This window comes from Centrocercus urophasianus, unplaced genomic scaffold, assembly GCF_019232065.1.
Source record: "Centrocercus urophasianus isolate 14NV4802_14NV808 unplaced genomic scaffold, USGS_Curo_1.0 seq_12, whole genome shotgun sequence".
In the NCBI taxonomy this organism is placed as follows: domain Eukaryota; kingdom Metazoa; phylum Chordata; class Aves; order Galliformes; family Phasianidae; genus Centrocercus; species Centrocercus urophasianus.
In genome coordinates this window covers 28,055,561-28,077,636 of record NW_024884364.1, presented here as the reverse complement: position 1 = coordinate 28,077,636, position 22,076 = coordinate 28,055,561, and the positions used below count along the sequence as shown (strand labels likewise).

Sequence of the window (22,076 nt, the reverse complement as noted above, 5' to 3'; positions counted from 1 at the left end):
GGAGAGGAGAGGAGAGGAGAGGAGAGGAGAGGAGAGGAGAGGAGAGGAGAGGAGAGGGGAGGAGAAGAGAGGAGAGGGGAGGAGAAGAGAGGAGAGGAAATGGAGAGAGAAAGGAAAATGAAAAGACCCAAAGAAAACAGTTAAATGATGTGTATGCATATTTGTTTTATAACAAAGTGGATTGAATCCTGTGGCCAGCAGTGAAGTATTGTTAATAGATATTTATGTTATTTCTCTGTACTGAAATGTCATGTTTGAATACAAGCAAAACCAGTGACATACTTGACTTGCCTGTCCTTTCTGTGCTATTATTGTAAACAAGCAGATTCAATCCATAATGCTCAGTAAGATTTCCTCTAATTTCCTTTTGGAAATGGTTTTAAGCAAGATAAGGCACTAAAATTTAATCCTAAGTGTGCAAATACTGAATCCTTGGCACGGACACAATCTTGTCATGAATTTATATGGGAGCTTTAATGGTTTTGTAAATTAATCAATAATGTGGTTAAATTATATTTGCTCAGCTAATTATATTCCATGTCCTGTAAATTAGAACTTCAGTAGTCTTTAAGAACAATCAATGCTGCTGCTTCTCTCACATTTGTGTTTTCTTACTGCTATGTTATTAAAACGTTTGTTTATTTGCTCTGCTACAGGCTTTTAGAATTTTCTTTGCTGTTTGAATGGCAGCCATGGGGATGCCAAGACATGCAATGATTTCTACATTATTATACATTTAATATGCCAGATCCATTTAAGCAGTGTCAAAATATTATACATTTATAGCCTCCTGAAAATCCTTCTAGTTTCACCTTTGGGAGAACTGGATTTAACCACTTTCTTCCCCCAGGAAACCATTGGGACTTCTTAATGACTAAAATGGATCTTGGCTGGGTTCTCGTCCTCATGACTTTGAAGGGCATGGCATGAGTTGGACTTGATGACACCCAAAGTCTCCTTTGAAACTGAATGATTCCTTGATTCTATGGCTCAGATTGTCCATGAACTTCTCTCCACCCAGTTTTCTTAAAGTTCCACACCTAGACTCTCATCACTTAAGGGTCTGTATGACAGGACTAGTTTACAGTACTCAGAGCATCAAGTGATTTGCTTACACAGATCCAGACTCCCACACACATCAGGAGGAGCAAACCCAAAAAGCAGACAACTTTATTCCTTCTCACCAACGAAAATGCTTTTGGAGCTGCTATGGGACAAACTGCATTGTTCAGAGCAAGTGTTAGGAGAGAAACGGAATCAGCAAGTTTGATTTCAGAGATGAACTTAGCCAAAAGAATATAATGGAAAATCAGCTGGCCACAAATCTGGGCTCAAGGGATCAGAAGGAGAAGGAGAGGATGCCTACCTTCATCCTTCCAGCATGTCTCTGTAAGCAGCAGCCTGCTGCAGAGATTGGGAAGGCAGGTGGCTGTGGCATCCAAAATGTATACGGAAAGATTTGTAGAGTACTTCTAAACCATACTTTTATGCAGACATATAGAAACACACCCAGGAAGTATAAAATATTACTTGTAAGTGAGACTTTTTTCTTTCCCCTATCAAAAAGCTAGCATATTTTGCATGGCACTGTTTGTTTTTTTTTATTTTTATTTTTTATTTTTTTTATTTTTTAGGAAATTCTGCTTTTTGAAAATATAAAAATGGCAAGAAAAGAAATAGAAGGAAGAAAGTTCAAATAATAGCAAATTAGTATTTTAATATGTAGCTAATTGCATCCTACAATGATCTTTTACAGCATAACAAATTAGTTCTGTCTTAACATATGGAGTACTAGTTATAACAAAAAATCCTAGTTTATGCCTATTTTTTTAATTTTTTTTTTTTTTTTTGTGATAAGGCACATTCAGGCTGAATATTTCATGCATACATTCATAGCTGCATGAATTTGAAAGAAAGAATCCACTGTTGTGTCTGATTATTTTCTAGATTTTTTGTCTGCAGTTTCATTTGCTTTGACTTTCACGAAGTCCTTCACCTGAATTTCCCAGGATTGTCCATAGGTCACCCAAGAAATCTTGGATGAACAGCTCACCTGCTATCCATAATTATACTTAATTTATACTATTATTTTAATGATGTTTTTCTGAAGTGTTTGCATGCATGCTGGTATTGCTAATGGCTTTTTACCTGGAGAGCCAGTAATTTTCAATGCACCCAACTCCATCAAGGGGTAATTCCGTTTGGATATTAGGAAGAATTTCTCCTCAGCAAGAGCAGTGCTGCAGTGGCACAGGCTGCCCAGGGAGGTGGTGCAGTCACCGTCCCTGGGGGTGTTCAGGAGCTGTGTGGATGTGGCACTGAGGGACGTGGGCATGGTGAGGGTGGGCTGATGGTTGGACTGGGTGATCTTAGAGGTCTTTTCCAGACCTGATGATTCTGTGGTTCTGTGATAAATGCTGGGCTCACTTTTACACTGGAAAACAGTTTGCTGCATTGCTTAAATCACAACTCTGTGCAATTATTGAAGGATGTGGATATCTCCAGAAATTTGCCTATCCCCATATACTCTGTAGATCAATAAATACGTATAAAGCTATTTGTGTATACAGGTATTAGCAGGTCTGAGGTCTCTTATTTTTCCTTTCTGACTCTTCAGTGGTGTTTTGAAGCTCTGACTATCCTCTGAGGAGGTATCTTTTTCAGTCTCAGAGTCCCTTTGTCCCTTTGATTTGCTTTGTTCCCTGATGCTTTTGCCGCAGTGCTCTCCAGGCTTCTGAACAAGAGCACTTTGCAGGCGGGGGCCCAGTGGTGGGGCAGGCAGCTCCACTTTCTTCCTGGCCCACTGCCACTGCTGCTGCGGGAACCTGAGCTGAGCTGGGGTCAGAAGCAGATTACTGCACTTTCAGGGCAACGACTTCACTGAGTGCACCAGCACACACAGCCTCTGCCTGCAGAGTCCATTTCCTTGGCTCTGACAAACTTGCAGACAACATCTAGAGTTAAGAGTAGTGTTCTTTTTTTTTTTTTTTTAATTTACAAATAAGCAACTTCAATGCAAATGTACCTATCCCAGAAGGTGCATTTATCCTAAGTGGCTCCTGCTGGTTTACACGCACCCCATCCTGACTCTTGCTTAGGAAAGCTGTTCCACTTGATTGCTCGGTTTGCCTCTTTGAGTCAGTGGTGGCAGGGGAATTATAAAGACGATGAAGGTGCAGCCAAGTCCCTCATAGTGCGTGCCGGATTCGAGCTGATTTAAGGCTGTACAGCCTGACTCTGGAACTTTCTTCACACAAAGGACAGCTACTTTTGGACAGTTTCTATTTCATTTTATTTTATTTTTTTCATCTCAGGAAACCTGCTGAGAGGTGCACACCTTGCAAAGACAACATGATCAGTGGTGCGTTGCAGATTGCCGGGCTGCTCCTCGGTGGCCTCGGCATGATTGGGACATTTGCAGTCACGGGCATGCCTCAGTGGAGGGTGTCTGCCTTCATCGAGAATAACATCATCGTGTTTGAAACCATTTGGGAAGGCCTGTGGATGCACTGCATCAGGCAAGCCAACATCAGGATGCAGTGCAAGGTCTACGACTCCGTGCTGGCCCTCTCGCCAGACCTGCAGGCATCCAGGGGACTGATGTGTGCTGGGTCAGTGCTCTCCTTCCTGGCTTTTCTGGTTGCCACTCTTGGAATGAAGTGTACGCGGTGCCGGCAGAGCGGCTGGCCGACCAAAGGCTATATCCTCTTGGCAGCTGGGCTCCTCTTCATCCTCTCGGGTACCACTGTGCTTGTTCCAATCTGCTGGGTTGCCAATACCATCATCAAGGATTTCTACAACCCCGTGGTCAATGTGGCACAGAAGAGGGAGCTTGGTGAGGCCCTCTACCTAGGCTGGGTGGCTGCTTTCTGCCTGTTGGCTGCTGGAGCCATATTCTGCTGCTTCTGTCGCTGTTGTGAGAAAACTGGGAGCTACAACTACTCTGTGCCTCCTCACCACCTGCCGCTCAACCAACACTTGCATGGGACCACCGAAAGTGCCTACTCTAAGAGTCAGTACGTCTAGATGCCTCCAGACTTTTCCTTGTTATTACTTTTCTTTGAACGTTTTTTTAAGCATTCAATGTATCTGGATGGATTTCAATGAAAGCTGCCTTTGCCTCCTGTTCTGTAAATGCTGCTGTGGTCGATGCATTTTGGAGAAACCCCCAGTGGTCTCTGCTGGGGTAATGCTCCGGCATGGGACAGTTGTACCACATGGGAAGGTGACTGTTTAATGCTATCTCATATTCATTTGGAATAGCTTTGGGATTGTGTGGTTTTGCTTTGGGTTGCATTTTATGTGTAAAATAAAAATGAAAGTTCCATGGTGATATGAAATACTGCCCTAATGCAAAGAAAAGGGGAGCTGAGCAGATAATTCCACTTTTTTTCTTTCCTGGGAAAGATGGGATAACAGTGAATAAGGACAAGATAACAATGGTTTAAAAGAAAAGTGTTCGCTAACAGATTGATTTACTGTGGGTTTGATGGAGAGTTTCATGAGGAATTTATTTATCAGAGGAAGGTAAGCTGAAATCCATGAAAAATACCCCTTATTTCAGAGAACGAATATAGCCCTATATTCATTCTAAATACCATCATTTTGGTGAAAGTTACTATTTCTTTTGTAATCCACAAAGGTTGAACTCATTCACATCCTTCTCTTTAGAAGTGACAGTTTTCCCTTGCAAACTCCATGTAACTCACAACATTTTGCAATATTGCACAGGTCACAAGCACTGTGTTGGCTAGCTGCCACAGGATGCTATGAAATATATGCCTTTAAAAAATGATCTTTTGGTTAGTCAACCCATATTTTTGCTGAGATCCACTTGTACCAGCATGGTTTATAGGCAAAAGAGCATAAAAAGTGATAATATTTTCTCAAAGTTGACACCAGAACAAGCTCAACAATATTTTTAATAACAAGATCATGTACCCATGATAAAAAACAATGTAATGAAATTAAATCTACAGAAAAATAAATGTAGTTCCATACAAATTAATTTAATAAATGACCCAAATTAATCAATAGTGATAATATTTTTAATAGAATCTTGTAACCCCAGGCCCATGGAAATTAATAGCATTTTGCCTTTGACTTTACTGATGACACAATTCAATTTGTGGTGTTTAATGAGAACAACATTTTGCTCTCAAGTGTGATTGACTATTTTAAATATTTTGTAGAAAGTTTATGATGTGATCTGTAATTCTCTAGTAAATTCCTTAGACTATTACTACTTGAAAATTCAGAATCAAATTCTTCACTTCATAAAATGCAACTCTGAGTAAGCTAGAAAAAATAATCTGCACGCTACTCTAAAACTGTCTTTTTGTAGTGTTTATAAGATGCATATTAAGCTATTCAGGGGAAGTTCAAGTTGGATATTAGGAACAATTTCTGTTCAGCACGAGCAGTGCTGCAGTGGCACAGGCTGCCCAGGGAGGTGGTGCAGTCACCGTCCCTGAGGTGTTCAGGAGCCGTGTGGATGTGACACTGAGGGACGTGGGCAGTGGGCGTGGGGGGGGTGGGCTGATGGCTGGACTGGGGGATCTTAGAGGTCTTTTCCAATCTTAATGATTCTATGTACTTGTGTATGTAACTTTATTTTTTCTCCTTATTTTAAAGCAAATTATTTCTAAATATGTACACGTGTAATGTTCATGAACTTTTTGTGTAATATAGCAGTATCAAGTTATATTTCCTTCATATTCCTTCATTAATATTTATACCCACATCCAGTCTGTTTTCTGGGGGAAAAAGAGAGTGGAGGATCCTACACGAACTTGTAGGATTTATAACAGTGTCTGCAATAAAGCCACTTGTTTAGTTCAACCCTCTAAAAAGTAGGTGCAAGATCTCACTTAGAGAACTACATTCGTATGTACAGCTGCACTGTAGTTATCTCTGCTGTCAAAACATAGAGTGATTCATAGAGTATTAATCTAACTGTCTGAGGAAAGCTTCAGTGGAAAGTGAGATAAGTGTGACATCTTTGTAAAAGCCTTGTGAATATTGAACACCACTGCTACGCATTGGATAGTTTTATCAGTTCCTGGCAAAGCACACAATGGTGTTGTAAAAACACAAAAGAAGATGCAAGAAGATTTCTAAAAGTATCCCTAGGATAAACAGAAACACAGATCCGATGAACTGTGAGAATCTCAAAGATTTCACAATACTCATCCTATATTGGCTGCAAAATATCCACCTTAGTAGGACACTATCTCCCTTAATTACTTCTAATGTACCTCCAACAATTTCCTTTAAATTATACCTTACCTGCATGCCGTATCTTCAAGAACACTGAAATCAAAGCTTCACTTTTAAATGGAGCTCACCTCCCTCAGATTTATGCACTGAGTGAGCCCGCAGAGGTCTGAGCAGAGGGTGCCACACAAGGCATTATATCCCAGAACTAGTCAACTGCCTGCAACTATCATTTTCCCAGTATTGAATCCTGCAACTTGGAGTTCATGTTTTTGGTTACAAACAAGAAAAATTATTTGGGAAATAAGGAACTTTACCTCCATGCATGAAAGGAAGGTCTGGTAACTTGTTCACCTTTATCCCGCACTTGGGGATATTGTGAGCGTTCCTGCAGTGTGAAATGGATGTGGAGCCTTGCCAGGTCCACCAGATGTCCTCTCTGCTGTGGCAATGACTGCACAACTTGGAGGCCAGAGGGGAGGAACGCTCTGTTAAATTTCACCTGGGTGAAGGCTCAAGATTTCAATCACTGCTCTGTCATTCAGTAACTGGGCTTTCATTTCTAATGGGCCTCTTTGGAAATTCTCCTCCTGCTGCTGCAACTGCTGTGAAGGACTGGAGGGCAGAGCTGCTGTCTGCACTTCTAGGCACTACCCTCACTAGTGCTAGGCAATGAGGTGCTGAGCACACAGGTGGCTGTGGAGCCATCGTTTCAGGAGGGCCTGGATGCAACTGAGCTCTTGTCTTAAGTGGTTTCACATCTGTATATGAGAACAAATCACCTGATGCATGATGTTATCACTTATCTGCAAATCTAATAAGGCCAGATGCACATAATGGATTTGTCTGCTTCTTTCAGGTCCCTCCAGAGTCTTCTCTTTTCTAGGCTGAAGAACACCAGCTCCCTCAGCCTGTCCCTATAACAGACGTGCTCCAGCTCTCTGGTCATCTTTGTGGCTCTCCTCTGAATCTGTTCCAACAGCACCATGTCCTTCTTGTGCTGAAGGCCCCAGAACTGAATGCAGTACTCCAGGTGGGGTCTCATGAGAGTAGAGTAGATGAGCAGAATAACCTGGACCTGGTATAGTAGGAGAGTCCACATAATCCTGGGTCTTACAGCCAAGAAAGCTCATTAGCGAAATATTTAAATGGCCTTCCTGCGTCATCACGGAGACCTGCAACTGACACCACCAGAAGCAGGTGCCTACACAACAGTAGAAGACCAGTGCCAGCAGACAATAAATGCTTGGAGGATATTGTCTCCATTTCCAGTCTCTAGTGCTCAGAGCACCTTTAGCAGGTACAGCAGGATTTCTGAGAGTGAGGCATGATGCACAGCTCTCCCTTCCTGCTGAGCTGGAGGAAGGGCAATGTAGGCAACTCCAGCTGGTAGCTCCAGTCCTTACAGGGACATGTCTACCGCTACCATAGTACTACAATGCAGAGCAGAATTGAGAACTTAAACTAAATATCTCAGTCAATTCCTCCTCCCTTTTGCAGTCTGGATGCTTACAGCCCTTGAGTTTTCTCCACGTCTCCATCATGAAGCTTTCACCTGGTGAAAATAGCCAACTGCCCTGCACACCATGCTGCTTCCCCACTTCTCCCACTGCCCTGTGGAGCTGGTGATCACAACATCTTTCTGATAAGTCTTCACAGAATCACAGAATGACAGAATTGTATGGGTTGGAAGGGACCTCTGGAGATCAACCCCCATGCTAAAACAGTTCCCTACATCAGGTCACACGGGAAAGTATCCAGGAAAGTCTTGAACCGCTCCAGAGGAGACTCCAGCACCACTCTGGGCAGCCTGTTCCAGTGCTCCATCACTATCTAAGTAAATAAGCTCTTCCAGGTGTTTGTATGGAACTTCCCATGTTTCAGTTTCTGCCCATTACCCTGTGGCAGTCCTAAATATTTGTTGCTTGAAAAATGAGAAGGCTTACTAACCAACTACTTTACCTGGGTACAACTGAGAGTCCCAGTAGCACCATTAGTTCCTTTCATTAGTGAGAACAGTCCCATACATAGGTACAACAGGAGAGAGCTGTAAACCAGCCCATTGCTTTTCTCAGTAAATAGCTGTGCCAAAAGTATTACCAAATGTGTTTATGCAATAAAAATGTCTAGAGATGACTACACTGCTGTGTCTTTAGCAATCTATTGGTTATCATTTTCATTAAAAAAAGTTTTCATTAAGCTTAAATAAAATCTACCCATTGAAAGCTAGGGCTGCTCCATTATTTCCTATCCCACCAGCAGAAGGCAATGAAAACAGCTTACTGCTTTCCTCTAAAGCAGGCAGACTGTTCCATCTTTCAGGACTGTTATGTCTGACCTCTTGAACTTCTCTTGCTTAATAATCTCTAACTTTTTCTTCACTGGCATGTATGTTAAATCTCTCCTCATTCTTGTTTATCTACTTAGTTTTGGCTGCTTCAACTCTTTCTGTATGTTTGATGGCCAAAACTGGACAAAGTGTCCCAGAGGAAGACTTGTCACTGTTGAACTCAGTGAATGCAATTATTGCAGGTTATCATAAGTAGATTGTTGACACACAAAAAAAGTAAATGCTGTATTTGAATATATTAAATGCATTTCAATTCTGTTACTTCAGGCCTCGAGATCATGAGCTTCCCTGTATTGAGGGGACTTAATTATTGACAGTACATTGACCAACTCAGAGTTGAATGCAAATTTCCTACTGCAGTTCCTCTTTCACTGCCAGATACCTGAGGGTAATAAGATGACACCCTAGAGAAATCCTTGGCTCCACCAGTAACAGAAGGCAGCATTCAGAAATAGAAATGTGGCAGTTCTCCCAACATATCCTTTTGTTGTTTTACTCACTGGTAGCTTCTCTATACATATTGCATTAATTTTACTCTTCTCCGATCCTTCAGCGTCTCTGTTCATTTCCCACCACTGTGTCAGATACTTTAATAAGATCCAACTGGATTAGATTTTCTCAACTTCTATTTTGTAGAAAACAAAAATGAATCTATTTTTGCTAAGTCTCTGTATTTTATTTAATTTCCTATTTACTTCCAGATACTTTTTCCTTTTTTTTTCTTAATGGATTTTAAATCATATCATGCAATTACATTCTGACTAATGGATATCTAGTTGTGCACAGGGTTTTCCACCTCCCCACTCATTCCATTTATTTCACTGTTCTCCGGACACAATATCTCTTCTGATTTGACACATATGCTGACAGTCCTAGCTATCATATTTGGAACTGCACACGTATTTCCTTCAGTGGAAATCACTGTCTTTCTTCAATTTATGCTCGTAAAGATTTGAAATGTTTTGCTTACCTTGGATACAGTACAGCAGTTCTGTTATGTTCTCATTCTATGTCCTTATTGCAACCTAAACACAAAGAGAATATAAATACCTTTCTTAGACTTAGACACCCTACTGTGTCTCTTATTTTGCTGTTCAGCTTGTATGCCCATAGCACCTTTTTCTTTTACTTTTTATAAAGCTTTACCTTGATTGATTTTATTGAGTTGAGTTTCATTTTCCCCTTAAAATTTCTGACCTCTTTGATACATTTTCTTTGCTGGTTAACTTTTCTCTTCTTCTGTTCTACCAAACACCTTCTCTGTGAAGTAATTCATCCAGTTGAGCATGGACCTACAATCTACAAGTGTGTCTTTTTCTTTCCCATGAGATCCAAATTCCAGACACTTCCAAAGGAATTTTGAAGCCTCATCCACATTCATGTCCTTAGGTTGTTCAGTCTGATTAATAAAGAAGAATCTGATCTGAAACGGATGAGTCGTATGCCTGCAGTGCTCCAGGTATTTTTCACCTCATTGACAATGGTCTTGTGCCTGGATACAGATATTTTAGTCTTAATCATTTTTCACATATAATTTTCTGCCTCAAAATGTGAGCTCCCCTCCCCTCTCCTTTTCTCCCCTTCCCTTCCCTTCCTTTTGTCCCCCATGCAGGCAGTGAGCTGTCACTGTACAGAGACGCTTCAGCCCCATGGAGATGAATAAGTGTGCAAAATTGCAGTGGTAGGGGTGCATCCTTGGGGCTGCAGTGGTTTACAGTACTGGAGAGGATGTTCTGAGATCATGTGACAAAAATCAATCACTTCCTGCAAAATATGTCTGCTTTGGTTTCTGTGCCACTACAAATTCAAAGTAATTTATGGCTTCCAGGAAGAGTGAGTACTGGAGCAACTGGTTGGCTAGGCGGAGCTTCACTTCTGCTCTGCATTCCCCCTGTTTGATGGGAAACTGAGCTAAACTGGAACGTGAGCTGTGTTACCTATGCAGACCAACAGGCAGGGCTGTGCTGCTCCTTCCCAGGGGGCACTGATCTTGCCAGTTGTGGAAAGTGAACCAGGATGTTCCGGAGAAGAGGTGAATCCCCTGGGAAGACTCACAAGGAAGGAGTCATGGGAACATCACAGATGTTTGATAAAGGGTTCTGGATTTGGAGAGAGATAGAAAGAAGAGAGAGTAGAAGTGTAGGATGGTGATGCAGTGGGCTGAGATGCCAAGTCAGGTGCTATCACTGGGCACAAGGTTGGGGCTAGAAGCAGTGGAACTTGTCATGCTAGGGCTTGTTTTGTAAGGCAATTAACCATGTGTTTATTTTCATTCCAGAGGTAGGGTTTTTGAGAGGGCAAAAAGTGAGGATTATATATGCATGGGAGGACTATACTGTGTACACCATACAGGTAGAAGCCCAAATTATAATTGAGGAATGTGGAACAAAAAGTCCTATTCCTAAAAGTTTAAGACTTGTTTACTTTGCTGCATCGCTTAGTTGTTGGAAACCCAGGTCAAAAATGCAGTGCTCCAAAAGCAAACTTTCTTGGGATTCTCACCAGTGATCTTGTTTGTAACTGTATCAGGCAGTCTCGTAAAAGCTACCTCTTTCTACAAGCCTTGCCTCTCATCTATCTTTAGGCCATTGCTGCCATAATGTAACTTATCCTTCTCTTTTATTCCACTGGAGTAAATCATTTAAATAAAGGAGGTCCCCTGGGCTGCATCAAGTAATAGCCTAACTGTACACCCTGCTGCTAACCCTTATGAAAACAATCAATACTACCTTGAGATTTGCCACTGTTATATTTCCAACAGTCTGATGTCAACTAAGCAATAAAATGCCCCCCAGATATTTTCTAGAGGATAGTTTTGAGGTCCTGTCATTAAGCAGCACAGAATGATTGCATATTTTCTGGCATGTTCTATTTCTCTCAGGATGGCTGCTCCTTGCACATAACCATTGAGGTGACAAATACCTTGTAAAGCCTGGAGCAGTTTGGATGGATTAAATACTCAAAGGAGTATTTAATATTTTATTACTGAAGGGTTTTATTATACAGAGCTCAAGTTCATTCAGTGTCCAGGAGTCAGGCTTCCTCAGACAGAATATCATTACACAGAATATCATTAAGACTTTGGCAGTTCTGCCAGGCTGTGAATTTCGGGCGTGCTGAGGAAGATGAGCAAAAACAAACAGGTTTTTTTTTTTTTCAATTCAGCTGTCAGTCACGGGGTGCCTCAAAGCTAGAGTTAGAGGTTGGCACTCCAAATACAGAGCCGGTCATGCGCCTGGAGGAAATCCCTTCCCAAGCTACACAGATCAGATGCTTTTCTCACTGCAAAACGTGCCACTCTTGATGAGAGAGGGAACAAGATGAGCCTTCAGCTTTTAACATATGTGCAGGCAGCATTATTAAAGTGAGCACTTATTGGAAGGGTTCTACTGCCTTGAGTCCATTACATTAAAACTGAAACAAGGCAACCATTACTTTACCAGTAGTCTTCAAATACAGTAGTGAATCAAAACACCATAGAAAGTAATGGAACCAGTACCTTAAGTATGATTGCATCATGATTCCAAAACAGATCTACCTATTTGTTGTACACTCGATGGAGATTTTTCTTATATGGGATGAGTGAGATCAGTGTGGCCTTACCTATAACTCCCAGTAGTTACTAAAGTATGCTTTAGATAAATATATCTATTAGTCTGTGTCAGAAATGTTGCTGAACCTTGAATTAAATTCATCAGCTTGTAGCATAGCCAACCTGTCTATTCTTGACTTGAACTCTTGATGAACTATGTACATTATAGTTGCACCTGTAAACAAGGATAACATATTTATATGCACTGTACAGAGTTGTCTGTTCATGTATCAGAACTGTAAGATTCAATATACATAGAAGAACTACAAAGAGGAAGAAAACCTTTCTGGGAGGCAATGAAGTGCTTACATTATTGATGCCTACAATTAATTAAGCACTGAGGATCGTTGACAGGTTCTGTTAATTTTCTGTACTGGAAACGCTCTACTTCCTCTATTTCAGGTGGCATCAGCATTGTAAAACCTAGGGAGGAATGGAAGGTACTCCCCCAGGAAATGATTCAAATGAACTTCCTGATTTAAAGGGAGGAGAAGATGTAAATCTGAACAAAGATCCAGGGAAAGATTAAATGTAAAGCCTACATGCTTCCTCCATTGTTTATTTTCTACTTTGAAGGCAAATCTTGGGATATACACATTTGCATAAGAACTGGTGTTCTCATCTTGAGGCAAGTAAGAATGCCAACAGCATAACAGAAGGATGATACATAGAAGAAATACACAAATGATGCACAGAGAATGGAGAGTCTAGACAGGTGGAAATGGGATTTTCCTTTTGTTTCTGCTCATCTGACACTAGTGCCACTGTATCTGCCATACCCACCATATATGCACATATTTAATTTCTACTTCAAGAGATGTCTGCTGTTCAGAGTGATTTTGAAGTAACTCAGCCAAGTAAGAGTTTCTTTCTTAGAGTTAGGATGAGTCTCTAAATAGTGGTACAATTCCCGAGGGTGTGCAAGTAAGAGCTCCCTCCAGGCTAATCAAACATGGACAAATATTCCAGTGATCAGCAAATCCAGGCACTCCTTGCCATTTAATAGGCTGAGTAGTTTTCTCAGTACTTATAAGTTTCCAATATAGCGTTATTATTCTTTGGATTTCTTTTTCAGCCTGTCTCTCGAGACTCGTTTTTATTTCTGATTTGTCTTCAAATTTCAAAACCACCAATTATTGGTTTTCCTTTCCTGCTTCCTTCCCCTCAGGTTTCAATAACAAGAACCATTCTGGCAGTACACGCAGCACTGTAGCCTGAGTGTTCCTGACACCTACATCCAGATGTCACTCACCATAGGTACCACTTCCAATTAGACATCAAAAAAGTCACTCATTAATTTATCATTCCCTGGATATATTGCCACACAGTCAACATGTTATGCATTTTTATAGTATTTTTGAGAGTGAGGAGGTAGGAACTACATGGTCTTTGATGTGCCTTCCAACCCAAGCCATCCTATGCTTCTACAATTCTGTGATTTATTTTCCATACAAACCATACCCTGGCTGTCTCAAAGTGTAATTTTATGCATGACCTCAATGGCTGACCCTCCCAGAGTCAAGTAAGGAAAAAAAGATTTCAGAGAAATCCTGCTAGATAAGGCAGTCAGATAACCAGCTTCAGGGCATAGGCAAAGTCAGTATTCAGTTTTATATCCCTTCAAGAGCTGGTTACCTGAAAATGCTGCAAGAAGGGTTTTTCTTTTCTTTTTTTTTTTTTTCTTAAAAGCTACTTGCAAGAGTTTGTTCCATAAGATCTTTTTCTTTTTTGACATTAAAATAACAAGACATAATATAGTCTTGATAATTTAGAGGTTAAAATACTCCACAAGCTGAAAGGAAACTGGACTCAAATTATATAGCACAGGTCTTGTATTCAATCAGTCTGCTTCTAAGTAAATATTCTCTTGCCAGATAGAGGAGATTCTTTTAGACATGTATGTACCTATGACTTTGGGTTTAATCTCAGTGTCAAGCAAAATCCCTTACCTTTTCTTCAACACAAGATTCAGAAAAGCGATGCAATATTTATCTCTATAAAAACAAATTCAAGAACATATTTGATTTCTAAAGGTTACTTTTGACATCTTAGCTGCGGACATTTTTTTCTCCCGCATTCCCTATGGTAAACATGAAGATAAAAATGAATTACTCGGAGATCTTGGGAGTATTTTCACATGGACTTGTAATACTATATTATACAGCTTGTGCTACCTGACAGTCCTTCCTTACAGATAGTTACTGTAGGAAAAAAGGGATGTTGTGGGGTGTGAATGGCTTAGATTCACTTTTTCCTTTGCTTTGAATTTATTCTGTGGACACCTAAGGCTGTAACTAAATTAATACCATCAAGAACAATGTTTGATATTTCTGAACACACACAGCTCATAACACAAAAACATGCAAGCAATCTAAAACTCTGCCTTTCTTGGCCAGCACTTTCAGAGGCCTTCATTGTCTTTAGCTGAAGTATTTTTTTAGACCCGTTGGTACAAAGAGCTGGAGTGATCAGAAATACCTCTATTTTAACAACACCCAGGAGATGTTATCATATAATATTATCTCAAGGCAGGGAGAAGAAAGTAAAAAAAGAAAAACATAATGGAGAAGTTATTTCTAGCTTGCCCAAGGCAAATTAGTCTACAGCATATATTTTTGTCCAGGCTTGTATCTATCTGTGCAAGCTGAGATAAATGCTTTGTGGGAGGGATCACTGACTTCTTTCAAGGCGCATTTTCTGCTGAAAGAAAAGTTCATCCTTTTTGAATTGTACAGTTATTACTTGGAGAAGACTACTACAATAGAAAATAATAACAACGCCATCCTAATGCTATCCTAACGTGGAGTTATCCTGATAGAGGTTTATTTCCTAGTAGTGACCTTTTCTCCTGGATTCAAAAGAAAAAGCTGTGAAACTCTGCCAGGTATTTTGTCATACTTGTGAATTGTGCCGCTGGTAGAGTAAAACTTTGATGTTGATTGGATTACTTGACTTTCCTGTACCTGCCTAATATTGCGATTATAATTTTGTGTTTGATCAAAACAAGGAATCTGCATTAAAGAGGTATACCAAGTAACTCCCAGATAGATTAAAAAAAATACATCAGGTGTTTTCCCAGGGCTGTAGTACTTAGAAGGTAAGCCCCACTCCAAGTTAAACTTTTGTCATAAGAACAACTGTAATGATCTATTTTACATAACATTTGAAGAGACAAGTTCAAACTTTCTGCACTGAATTTCAACATAGCTGCAATCTTGCAGTTAAGAAATTATTAGCTCTGCAATGGGGTGCTTTTAAGTGAATCCCTGGCACTTAATTATAAAATCACTACTGACACAATACGCATAAGCAGCAGTAAAATCAACCCCTCCCTAGTGTTCCATTGGCTGGAAACTCGTTAGGCTTGATGGGTAGGCGTTTTAGTCAAAGGGGATTTCAAAGCAAATAAATAGCAGGTTCTTTTAGCCAGTCAGAAATAGATTTCCACCTGTTTGAACCTCCTACTGGAGAGAGCAGCAGCAGAAAAAAATCAGCATCTTACCGTATGAGGAAACAACAGGAGAAAGTATTCTCTCCCATGCTTCATATTTCTTCAGTGAAAGAGTGCTTTTGGAAGACTTGCTAGGCCCCCTTGCTTGAGGTGCCTTTTTCAGAAGAAGCATGGCTTGCTGTGCACTACAAATCATTGGTCTAATATTTGGAGGCGTGGGCATGGTCGGGACTTTGGCAGCTACAGCTATGCCACAATGGAGAGTTTCTGCCCACATTGACAGTAACATCGTGGTGTTTGAGACTATCTGGGAAGGACTGTGGATGGACTGCATCAGCCAGATGGGCATCAGGCTACAGTGCAAGTTCTATGACTCTATCCTGGCTCTTCCCCCACCCTTAGAGGCGTTCAGAGCCCTCATGTGCACTGCAGTGCTCCTGTCAATCATTGCCTTTTTGATGGCCATTGTTGGTGTGAAGTACACTCACTGGACCAAGGAGGATCCCCAGGGCATCAGTATCTTCATATTAGCAGCTGGAGTTGCCTTTCTTGTGACGGGTGTCCTTGTTCTGATCCCTGTGTCCTGGACTGGTGGCAGCATCATTCATGACTTCTACGATGCAAAAGTTCCTACGCCATTGAAACGAGAACTAGGAGCTGCTCTCTACGTGGGCTGGGTGAGCGCTGCATTTCTTGTCATGGCGGGAGCAATGTACTGTAGCTTCTGGTGCTGGGCTGGAACAACCCCAAAATCTAGGTATCCTTCACTTCCTCATCACAGATTGCACAAACCTAACACGGCAGGAGGTACACTGCTAAGCATGCAGGCGTACGTGTAGTGGCTACATGGAATCTTTTGACTTAGTGTTTTGATACGTCCCAACTGACTTCAGTGCCTGATTAAACTGTGAGTCTGTAATAGATGAACTATTTTTTTCATTTGCTATTTACCACTGACATACTTCTTTGCTCTCTAACGTGCTTGTAGGAAATGTTATTGCATGGGCATGTTAGACCTCAAAAGAAAAATCTCACTGACACGGAAAGAAAAAACAGCTGTCAGGAATCCCTTGTAGAAGACTAACAGTACGGTTGGGCTGGAAGGCAGGCAGCTACTGAACAATGGTACCATTGCCCATCCCCAGGACCATGACAGGCAAAGGGAGCAGTGCATTTTACTTTAAGGTAAAGTCTTTGTAAGGACTGATCTACAACAGTGATGAGAAGCATGGATTTGGCAGCATGGTGGAAAAAGTCATTGAATGAATGGAAAAGCCCCCAGTAATCTTATTTCCAGTACTAACACTCAAATGCTCCCTTGTCAGAGACCTTTGATTGACTGTGGGTTTCACAGACACTTGTGGAGCTGATATATTCTTCCTAGATCTTCTGCAGTGCACAGAATTCATCTCATGGAATAATAAAATTTGTATTCACTTCACCAGACTTTGTCACGAATGTATTAATTTTCTCTTGCCTGGTACGTCCCATCTTCAAGGGGTTCTTCTCTTCTACAAAATGCAGGACAGAGTATCTGTCTTCATGCACTTTAAAGCTCTGTGATTATGTGAAATGTAATTAAAGAAGCCAGGCAAATCTAAATGTGCAATCCCCACTTGCTTGGAAGATCAAGAGTTCCTGCCTAGATCTTATATCATGCCTGCAAAAAACAAGTCCTGATGTTGTTCTGACTGCTTTATGTTTACAAAACTTATCTTAAAACGTGAGCTGAGTAACCTGATTCCTGTTTGTCCATTGTGCAGAATTCAACAGTATTTTCAGTTGTGCTTTTTCACAGATGAACCTTAGAACATGCTTCTAAAAGCAGGCATGTAACAGTACTGTTAAGTGACCAAAGGAGTTCCAGAATTCCTTTTAAAAACATTGTTTCTTGGTCTTCACACAGTAGTAATGGATGGCACCATTTCATTGATATTTCATGACACAGTTTGATCTTTTCCTATGTCTTTGACTAGTATCTGAAAACTTGAGTTTAATGACTTTTCAAGTTGTACAGAGCAATGCCTCTGTATATTCATTTGATGGTTGAATTTGAAGAAGATTGAAAGCTACATTTAATTAAAAAAGCCTTTTATAAACTTGACTACATGAAATGAAAGTCAAATGAAACCATGGGGCCAAATGTGGATATGTGTTACACATATTAGCTAACACTCATTTACATTTACAACAACCAGCTCAGATCTTTTAGTGGGAATTTCTTGTTACTAGGAAAGAGGTTTAAAGTGCTCTGCTCATCTCTTGAGGAGTCAAATTAGCACTTATTAATTCCAGATGGATCTTGAAGGTGACATTTCTGCATAGATTTTCTAGTGCTAAAATATATTTTTTATGTTGCCTGATGGCTGATGGCTGTACATGTGGTATACACAGTATCTTTAACAACAGCTCTCACTGGACCAGACAAGTTATTTCAATGGAATTGTTTTCTTGAATTTGACTATAATTTATATTACCTGGAATACCTTCATCTGTTATTTTATTGTATGTGTATATTATAATACATATATTTTTTAAATAAATGTTTGATTAGTGAGCCAGAACTGAAGTTTTTGGATTGATTTAGATATGACATTTGTGATTAACCCAGCAGAAGATGAAGACATTTGCAATGCAAATTTGATGCGTATTTATGTGTAGGTAATGGATTTAAATAATGATGTATGCAATGTAATGCAACTTTATGTAGATATGAGTGCTTAAGAAGTAATTAAGTGCAGCTTTCTATAACATTAATTAAGGGATCCTGAATGCTTTACTATCAGAAGGTTGATCTGGAAATCAAATTTGAACTGGGTGTGTCATTTTAGCATTTTCAAAGAGTTTAAAGATAAAACTGCTTTATTTGAGTGTTTTGGACTGATTTCAGAGAAAACCTACGCTTTTTACATCTAACATTAACATTTGATAATTGCGTATTACTCATCCTCCTCTTTTACCAGTTGATCTGAAGATGAGCTCAGGCAGACAACAACGTACTTGTGTGGACATTTGGAATCTGATCTTGATTTCAACTGTATGGCCATGCTGGGCCACTGTTTGGATGTGTGGGGCTTTATTGACACAAGCTGCAATTTCCAGTGATGTGATTTAGTGCCTTACACTCACCCACATGTGTTTAAGAGCCTGTGGCACTAAAATTTGGTGCAGGATTGAGTTGTCAGGAGATGTGAATCTGCAAGAGATTCATGCTGTGTTTAATCTGTCTTTGAATTTAGGGGGTGGTGGTGTGGGTTACCTCATTAAGATGATTACTGAATATTTTACCTCTGTATGTGAGGTACAAATGATGTTGAGTGAACTCTATGGGTGCATTTGCAGCTATTAAGAAAGTCACTATTTTTAGTTCTTCCTTTTCCCCTGTTCAAAGTCAACAATGCTCGGAAGTAGTTGGAAGGTGCAGTTTGGAGGCATGAGAATGTAAATAAATACTTTTTCAGGCCTAGCATGTGAGTATCATTTACTATGGATAGATCGGAGATTACTAAAATACTGTGTCAGGTGTTCATGCGCTGCAGCTCTATTTCATTAAGGAGTGGAGGCAGTAAACTTGTTACAGTGGTACTACGTTCACATTCCTTCAGGTACAACTGTCAGAAACTTCAGGCCTGATGTATTTGTTAATAACAACCAATTAGAAATTGTGCTTAAATATCTACTTTAATATGCTGATGCTATCATACATTTTAATATTTTGAGATCACAAGGCAAAACTGCTTTGGAAATATAAGTGAAGAGCTGAGATTTTGCTATGTATTTGAAATAAATGTATGGACCCTTCAGTTTTCTTTTTTTTGTATCTTTGTATCATTGTACTTTTTTTTGTATTAACGTGAATGAATGTGTTTCTTCACTGGAAGAGGAAAACAGATTCAGTATTTTTATAATGTCCTCTTCTGATTCAGTCTTGTTTTTTACGCTATGCTTTAGGCTTGATAGATAATAAACAAAGTGAGTCTGATTCCTTGGGAAATAAAATACACAAAACTGATTTAGTGTTGGCTTCCAACTCTTGCTTATAAGAAGTTTCCTGAAGCAAGTCAGTATTTCAAAAGCTGGTCCCAAAATGTATATTCATCTCTGAGCTGAAAAGATTGTGCAGCAAATAATCCATGACTAAGATGCAGCCAAAGGAACATATTTATAGCAAAAATGATGGCTTAGCAAAACATTTCATTATAACAGAAAGTTGAATCAAATGGGGTTTGAGACAAAGGAGAGCATGCAGTCATCTGTCCTGATATGCGGAGACACGATCTCTACAAAAATTTATGTTAAAAAATGTTATGAACTGCCCTGAATATTAACAGTAGTCACAAAGTCAGAAAGTGAATCTTGATTGCATCCTTCTGACGGACTAAAACTGTCCTTTTGAAAAAGGCACAAAGGCCTTTTCAGGGGATTCCTATATGATCTTTAAAAACTGGGACAGAGCTGACCCAACAAGTAAACAATGGTTCTCCTTTCTCTCTGTTACAGGAATGTTCTCTGCCTTACACACTTTGCCAATGTAATTTGAGTTTCAGAGTCCAAGTAACACTGAAGTGACATTTTATGACTACAGAAAGCAAAAGAAAACAAGAAATGCCCTGATAAATAGGACGTGTTCAGCCAAAAAGATCTGTGGCAGCGCTTATTGTGTTCGGTTGCCCCTTGCAAAAAATGTTCCTGCTGTCAGCGAGGACAAACCAAAAATATTTCAAAGCATAAAGATTTCATTTTCTGCAACATCAAGGAGCAGAGACGGCTAGGGAAGAGGTTGTGACAGCGGTGTTAGCAAGCCACATGCACCTGCAGAGTCAGCACCAGAGAGGCTGCTCAGTTCTGGGTATCAGAATGGAAGGACACAGTTGTGTCCTCAGGGACAATACAACCAACGGCATCATTTTTTAAACGATAAAAGGGAGAAGGGAAAGTGCTTCATGAAGCTCAGCTGTTTGTACGAGAAGAAAAACAGAATACAAAAGGCTACCTTAGGATCTTATCCATTCTACTCCTTTGAAAATGAGTGAGCTGTTGTTTCCATTGGGCTTTTTATTCTATTATATGCAACCACTTGCCCATTCCTTCTAGAAATCTTCTCACTTGAAAATATCATCACCTGAATAGTGTGAAATTTTGAGGTGTTATGGAAAAGTATGTTTTTCTGTGTTCTCTCTGACAGCACCCAGTTCAAGTGGAGAAGCCAGTGGCATGTATGTGCTGCTGCAGAGACACTCCTCTTCAACATACTTCCCTCATAAGCACTCTACAAACCAGAACAGATCTTGCAGGTGAGATGAGTTTTAAGAAGAGGTGTCATTTTAATCAAGGATTCTGCGTCTGTCTGTTATCCAGGAGAACTCACTGCTAGAGCTGCAGTGATTGCTGCTGTGACAGGGGAAGTGGAGCCAGAGAATCTGGAGGGAGCTCTGTGCTCTGAGGAATGAACTGACAGAATTACCTTAAAATGTTGAACTGAACATTGTCTGTCCTACAACCATTGTCCCAGTAATAAACAAATACTACCTGGGTATCCATTACTAGAAATGAATTTATCATGCAGTTCTCATCAGTATTCTTTTTTACTTTATTTAAACCATAGAATCTCACTTCTAAATAAAAACAAGAAATGTACACAACTTAACTGACAATTCCAGCACCTGTGTGCAAAAGAGATACTTAAAAAAAGAAACTACAAACCCATCAAGCCCTGTTCTCTGCATCAGTCGAACTGAATAATGCATTACGATGCTAAATCTCTGTTGTCCATTTCTTCTACAGACCTTAATCTGTGGTTTTTGTCTCAATTACTGTGAAGTAGTCCCTGATTGTCAAATGACGAACAGGATGAGTACATTAGTGTTTTGGCTTCTTTCTGATGGATGAGTGATTGACAGAACGATAAGCAATGTTTATTCATTCAGTGTTTCCACCGTAATGCCAGATGGTGCTGGGAGATAGAAAATAATCTCTAGACCCTAACAAACATTGCCTCACATACTGTCATATTCATCCCGAATTTAGCAAAAATTGGCAACAGAAACTCCACGTGTTGAAGAAAAGTATGTCGTTAACTACATATTTTTAACGAAGCCAGGTTTCACAGGTTAGACTGAGTGCTGGTCTTTCAAGGCCCAACATATTATCTGTACGTCCAATAAGCCTGTTGCAAGCATTTTCAACATCAACCTGATAGTGGTGCAGCCATGCAAAGAGAGACATGAGGAAGTCCAGCACTGATGCTAAGCTCCTGCCATTGAGGGGGACAAGAGTGCAAGCAGGTCATGTGTAGCGTCATGTTGGAGCTGGTCCTGGGCATCAGCAGCTCAGCCATGGGTGAGTAGAAGAAACTGTGGGCCTGACATTCCTTGTTCATAATGCTTAATGCAGTGACTCCATGTTGTGCCTGAGGATCTCCTGCAGTCCAGGTTTTCATGTCTCCATGCTGCTGCATTAGGATGAGC

General features: G+C 40.2%; 2 protein-coding genes across 2 annotated transcripts; both read left to right on the top strand.

Moving 5' to 3' along the window:
• The first annotated feature begins 3,351 nt into the window (after window positions 1-3,351).
• Window positions 3,352-4,026, top strand: LOC122156125 (claudin-8-like). The gene has a single exon (XM_042810642.1). The coding sequence runs from the start codon at window positions 3,352-3,354 to the stop codon at window positions 4,024-4,026; it is 675 nt and encodes a 224-aa protein (XP_042666576.1).
• An 11,753-nt stretch (window positions 4,027-15,779) lies between these two features.
• On the top strand, window positions 15,780-16,448 carry LOC122156186 (claudin-8-like). Its single transcript, XM_042810756.1, has one exon. The coding sequence runs from the start codon at window positions 15,780-15,782 to the stop codon at window positions 16,446-16,448; it is 669 nt and encodes a 222-aa protein (XP_042666690.1).
• The last annotated feature ends 5,628 nt before the right edge of the window (window positions 16,449-22,076 follow it).

Excerpts from the sequence above, each read along its gene's own strand:
- LOC122156125 (XM_042810642.1), top strand. The coding sequence starts at position 3,352 with ATGATCAGTGGTGCGTTGCAGATTGCCGGGCTGCTCCTCGGTGGCCTC.
- LOC122156186 (XM_042810756.1), top strand. The coding sequence starts at position 15,780 with ATGGCTTGCTGTGCACTACAAATCATTGGTCTAATATTTGGAGGCGTG.